Source organism: Nicotiana tabacum, chromosome 15 (genome assembly GCF_000715075.1).
Source record: "Nicotiana tabacum cultivar K326 chromosome 15, ASM71507v2, whole genome shotgun sequence".
Lineage (NCBI taxonomy): Eukaryota > Viridiplantae > Streptophyta > Magnoliopsida > Solanales > Solanaceae > Nicotiana > Nicotiana tabacum.
The window spans coordinates 53332509-53338573 of NC_134094.1; the positions used below are offsets into that span (position 1 = coordinate 53332509).

At 38.4% G+C, this 6065-nt stretch overlaps 1 protein-coding gene across 7 annotated transcripts; it reads left to right on the forward strand.

Annotated features, from left to right (window-relative positions):
* Nucleotides 1–798: 798 nt before the first annotated feature.
* On the forward strand, nt 799–4370 carry LOC107768912 (teosinte glume architecture 1-like). 7 transcript variants are annotated; one of them, XM_016588081.2, is made up of 4 exons: nt 799–954; nt 2102–2454; nt 3243–3379; nt 3536–4370. In XM_016588081.2, exons 2-4 carry the CDS (start codon nt 2252–2254, stop codon nt 4174–4176), a joined length of 981 nt encoding a protein of 326 aa, XP_016443567.1. In that variant the 5' UTR covers nt 799–954; nt 2102–2251; the 3' UTR covers nt 4177–4370. The 7 variants fall into 7 exon arrangements, with proteins under 7 accessions (XP_016443567.1, XP_016443566.1, XP_016443564.1 ...); XM_016588080.2 differs by having other exon boundaries at nt 2105–2454; XM_016588078.2 differs by having other exon boundaries at nt 801–1401; nt 2105–2454.
* The last annotated feature ends 1695 nt before the right edge of the window (nt 4371–6065 follow it).

Genomic DNA, 6065 nt, shown 5'->3' on the forward strand with positions numbered 1-6065 from the left:
TATATAAATTGGTCATCAGTTGTTTTTTTTAAATCTATTTTTGTGCTTTGAGTCCACAAAAATAATATTTTGGTTCCTGTACGTACTTCTTTTGACAAAAAAAAAGCATTTACGAGTATATTTGTATTATGGTATATTTAAAACTAAAAAAGGTTATAAAAACGCAAACTTTATTCTGAATAATTTAAAAAATAAATGCCTGCATATTATCTTGAAAATTAAAAAGGTCGAGCACCACTCCTTTTGGTTGGAACTAGAGTTAAACCGCGGCAAGGGAAGGGGAAGAGAGCCAAGAGACATAGACTTGGGAACTCAAAACCAACCTTTTTCTAGCTTGTTTCTGCATATTACTTTTCTTTCTTTTTCGCTTTTCTATCTCTCATTCTCAATTATCACACGCACAAAACAAAGACAATAATAAAAAGTTGAAAGCTACAAGCATACCTCTTGTCCCTTTCTTAGCCACTCGTACTTATGGGTCTTTGTTTCAACTTTGACTTACTTGTTAAATTATTTTTAAGCATTTCTTTAAACACTTATAGTAAGGCTTTGCCTATTGGCTATTACCCTAAAAAGGTAGGAGAGACGATGCAATATTGCTTTTTGTTAATCTTCTTACTAGCTCCCGAACTTGAACAATTCCTTCTTTACCTACTCCGATCCTTTAATAATTCATTCTTCTAAAGATAAAAAAATAAATAAATATTTATCCATTATCAGGAAGGGCAAAGGATATACACCTTACCAATAATTTCCCTACCCTATACTATAGTAGTAAGTCCCCTTTTTAAAGCCCTAGAAATCAAACCCCAGTTGCCCACTCCCCAGACTTTGCTTTCTTTCTTAGTAATAACAAGTCACAAGACACTATTTTTACATATATTATATCTTTTTGCCAGTTGCCATCTATGATGGAGTCTTCTTTGTCAGTGAATGAATGGCTGTAAAGACCAAGTCAGTCTTCTACTTTTTACACTTCTGCAACTTTATCTGTCCTTCACTGCTATGCTCAAATCAGCCTCTCTCTCTCTCTCTCTCTCTCTCTCTCTGGGCGCTTTAGAAATAATGGATCTCTTTTATTGATTCTTGCTCCAAAGTTGATGTCTTTATCTTGGTTTCATTTTTAATTGCTCCTATATACATATTCCTCCCCAAAATCCAACACAGTCGTTTTCTTTTTCTTTCTTGGAGTTTTACAATTTTTTCATATCTTGATACGGCTATATTTGCTGCTTCCTACTTCTTTCTAGTAGCAATCAAACTAGAATTTCCGACCAAAAGAAAAGGAAACTGTCACCTTTTTTCTTAAACTTTTTGACTGTGTGAAGAACTTTGTCTTGCAAGAATCACTACTGTGGTTCTCCTCTTCAGTATCAGACTTTGCATATTTTGAAACTTAGAGTTAAGTATCTTTTCCCCCTTAAAAATCGTTCCTTTAGATTGGCATTTTATAACCTTCCTCTTCTTCTAACTTAATTAAGTCGGGGTCCTATAATATAATTTGAAACTTTCAGTAGTTAGAACATGACTTTAAGTGGAAACAGTTTAGATAAATCATTTTGCTATCGTTCTCTTTTAGCCTAGTGAATTATTGGATTTTGCATTTCAATTTATATCTGGAGGACTTGGCAGTTTTCTTTTCCCTTTTTAGATTTTGGTTGGTCCAGTCCAGTCCAGCAGATAAGCTACTTTAAATTCAATCATTAGACTCCAGCCGACAGTGGTTAAATTATTATTTGTAAAAAGTAAAAGTTGAGAAGTACATTATTGGTTAAGGGCGTGCTTAATTTACAGCTGAAATAGCTTTTCAAGATTCTCGTAATCCCTATTTTGACACGTATTGTTGTTATCTACAAGTTCCTTTTGGCTGCGGATTCTTCTTTTGTTTTATCAGTACTAAGAAAAGGTTTAGTTTTCTTAACTTGCTGGAGTTGCTTGACTAGATATTACTCCTTTTAATTGTGACGTAATTAGTTTGCTGTATATCTATTATCAGTGAAACCTGAAAATAAATCTCTTTTATAATATGGCAGTGGAGATGAATTTGTATTTCCACACCGTTGTTGGGTCATTTTAAATGTTTCCTCAATATTCTTTGAAGTAGGTGGATGAGCACGAAAAGGAAGTTTTGATTCTTGGCGTTAGGGACAAAGCTTAAATTGGATAAAGACACTTGTAACTTTGCAATTAGAGTGTGGTTAGTGGAAGGCAATTTTGATTAGCAATTTGAAGTCTTTTTATTGTGTGATCGATGGAATCATCCTCCTCATCTAAGAGGGCAAAAGCACCTGGCAATATTGCTCAAGTAGCTCATTGCTTGGTTGATGGATGTAATGCAGACCTCAGCCAATGCAGAGAGTATCACCGCCGCCATAAAGTTTGTGAGGTCCATTCAAAGACTGCCAAAGTCACGATTGGGGGTCGAGACCAACGTTTCTGTCAGCAATGCAGCAGGTAATGTCTTTATTTAAACAAGTCACAAGTTTAATGCATTCAAACAAGTCATACTTTTGATCACGAAAAGGAATCAGTATTCATTACAAAGGGCAGGTCCTCCTTAAGTTATCACTCAAACTAGCTAGTAAACAATTTTATGTCATAGAGTTTGTGACAAGGTTTGTTCACTTAAAATGCATGAGTTCTCATAAAGGCTGGAAACTGAGCATATTAATATGTTCAATCCCTGGACGACACATAAATTAGAAGAATCAAGTCTGTTTATTTGTGTCTTGATGGAATGATAATGTTCTTCTTTTTTCCACAGTTAGAATTGTGTTCTGACCTTGTTCTTGACCCTTAGTATGCCACATAGTTGGGAAGATGGTAACTCGAGAGTAGAAGGTATTGGAGATAGTGAGGTAAACTTTTAGTGCTAGGATTAACCCTGGTAAAAGAGACTCATGATCTTAGAATCCACTTGCCTCCAATTCTTTCTGCCAACTTGAAGATCAGCTTAAAAAGTTCTGGCATGTAAGAGGATTGCCGGTGTTTGACAAGTCAGAGATTTTTACTCTTTATGATGTGTGATTACTTAGCACAAATAATCTGCTTTGTCAGCAATATAGAATAGAAGTTGCTATTGAGTGTTGATTCTCTGCTTGTTTATTTTTCAGATAGTAACTTAGAAAGTTGAATCTCTGACTATAAGGTTCTGTATACATTTGTCCCATCCCTGATAAAATATATGATTGGAATTGATTTATGTTGCAGCGTTTATCTCGATCTGATGGTTCCTTTTGTAGGTTTCATTCCTTGGTAGAATTTGATGATGGTAAGAGAAGCTGTCGGAAACGTCTGGATGGACATAACAGGCGTCGAAGGAAACCTCAGCCTGATTCTATGGCCAAAACTTCTGGATTACTTTTTACTGGCCAGCAAGGTTAGGGTCATTCCTTAATAATCAGAATGCTTTTCTAAATAAAAGGAAACATGAGTGCCTTTTCCCACCTTATTCTTAGAAATTGGCTACCATTGGTATTACATACCCTTAGTTTTTTATGTTGATTCAAAGAAACCTCAACTGATTTATTTGTAGGGACGAAAGTTCTGTCATTTAGCAGTCAACAAATTTTTCCAAGTGCAGTTGTGAGCTCTGCATGGGCTGGCGTAGTCAAAACGGACAGCGACATGGTATTATACAACAATATAAATTGCATGGACAATCAAAACTCGTTCCCTGATTCTTCGGCTCGTAGTAGCTACAAAGGAGGAAATCAATTCCAGTTCATGCAAGGCAGTGAGCGTAGTCTCCCTGAAGCTTCAATCTGCCAGCCACTTGTTGATCATCCCAATTCTACAGCAGCAGTTCCTAGCAGCGGACAAAAGATCTTCTCCAGTGGATTGAACGAAATTGTGGACTCTGATCGTGCTCTCTCTCTTCTGTCATCAGCACCCGCTGTAACTAGGGAGATTGGTTTTAGTCACATGGTGCAGCAGCCTGCCTCTATCCCCCGGCCCCGGCCCCAGTCACAATCTGTCGTACATAGCCTGCACTATGGTGGTCTAAGCCAGTACCCTTTTGCTCAGGATTTCAATAGCCAACCTCAAGATTCTGCTGCAGATTCACATGTTAGCAACAGCAGCTCTCTGCATTTCCATGATATGTTACAAAATGCACCAGATGGATCATCTACAAGTGGTGGCTGTCAGCAAACACTAGCCTTTATGTGGGACTAAATAAAATCAAAATTTGGTCTCTGTTAACATCAAGAAAATTCCTTCCAAGCAAATGTTATTCCGATTAAGAATGTTTAGCTTCTAATTAGCGACATAATTTCTTCTCTAAAATGTCGTAAGATCCTATCATGAAGTTATTTGTGACAGGTTGACTTTTGTGTGAAATATGAGTTGACCATTCTATATTCCCTTCATTATGTTTCTCTCTTCTGGTGTACTTTTATTCTCTCTATTGAGATGCCGAATTTTGCATCCTATTCCATAAACTTTCTGAATATTTTAAAGCACCACCTCAAAGGAAGTCAGCTTGTGTCTTGCTAAGTGGCAAGTGCCAACCTTAGCCAATACTATCTCCAAAAACAAAGAAGATAAAGAAAATGATGAGGCTTGACTTTTAACAAGAAAAACTCCAGGACCACTTTTATCTGTTTAGGATTCTCTAACTTCCGATTAATATCTTTAGTATTACCGACATTTCTTGTTCTCTTTTCTGAAACTTCATTGGTACTCCTGCAATTACACCTGTCAACGGGTAAAATCGAGGATAGAGTTATCCCCGATTTCTCGTTGTGAAACGAGGAACGACGTTATCTGTTGCTGGCTCGGGTGAGCCCGAAGATATCCACAAATCTGAACCAAGAACGGACGAATGATATATAACGGGTCTCAAGTGCGGCCGAACCCGGAGGGAATCAAGCTCGAGTGAGATGAAGTATCGAGGGTGAAGGAAAGGCGGTTGAAGGAGACAAACGAAGAGCCGAAATATTTGCCATCAGCCGGATATTGCGGCGCGGATCATGCTCGGTATTGGCTGCGGACCTTATTTTAATAGGAAAGAAGGAAGGAAAAGATTTTTACTTCATTTAGACTTATACTAAGGTTAAATCTCCTCTACTATATAAAGAGGAGGATCCCTTCCTTTTTCGATCCCAATCACCACTATAGAAACTCTATATCGTAGGTGCACTGATAGGAGTAGGAGACGTACACAACGATGGCTGCTCAGAACGAGAAATATAAGCACTACCACCTAGAGTACCACTAGAAACCCGAAGTGCTGAATGGACTGGCCTGATAGGATGACCTCCAGAAGAGGAAGCACCAAAACCACCAAAATGACAAGGCCTCTTCTCTGACACCGCCTCTCTCCCCTGGCCATGAATACACTCAATACTTCAACCAATATCAATTACTTGAGAGAATGATGTCTCACTTTCGGCCTCTCTAGCCATCTCTAGTCTAATACCATAAGTAAGCCCCTCTATAAATCTGCGCACCTTCTCCCTCTTAGTAGGGGTCAAGATGGATGCACGGTGAGACAAATCAACAAACCTCATCTCATACTAAGTGACTATCACACCACTTCGCTAAAAACAATCAAACTGACTGCACAAATCATCTCTCTAAGTGAGCGGGATAAACTTCTCCAAACAAGCTGTGAAAACTAAGCGAAGTAAGAGGAGGTGACCCTGCTGGTCTGCACATCTCATAAGTCTTCCACCATAGCTTGGCCGAATTGCATATGGAAGACAGTGAAATTATCCCCATTGGACTCACCAAGACCTAAATTCTGCAAGATCTCATGACATCGATCCAAGAATTCCTGGGCATCATCTGAAAGAGCATCGCTAAAGTAATGAGGAAATAATTTCTAGAATCTATCCAACCTTTTCAGCTCATCAGCTGACATAGCGGGCCTAACTGCATGCTTCCCGAAGCACTGCGCAGCAATAAACCCCTTTGGAACCTAATGTAATGACATGACCTGTCGATTTGCGTATTTGAGCCCCGCTTCCCTATTTGATGCTTCTTGTATATGTGTTTGCTGTTGTATGAGTTGTAGGGATGGTTGCATTGGTCACAAGAAGGTTTGAGAGGGACTTAAGACA

Coding starts and splice junctions, on each gene's coding strand:
- LOC107768912 (XM_016588081.2), top strand. CDS start 2,252: ATGGAATCATCCTCCTCATCTAAGAGGGCAAAAGCACCTGGCAATATT. Junction 2,455..3,242: donor TTCTGTCAGCAATGCAGCAG/GTAATGTCTTTA, acceptor TTCCTTTTGTAG/GTTTCATTCCTTGGTAGAAT. Junction 3,380..3,535: donor ACTTTTTACTGGCCAGCAAG/GTTAGGGTCATT, acceptor ATTTATTTGTAG/GGACGAAAGTTCTGTCATTT.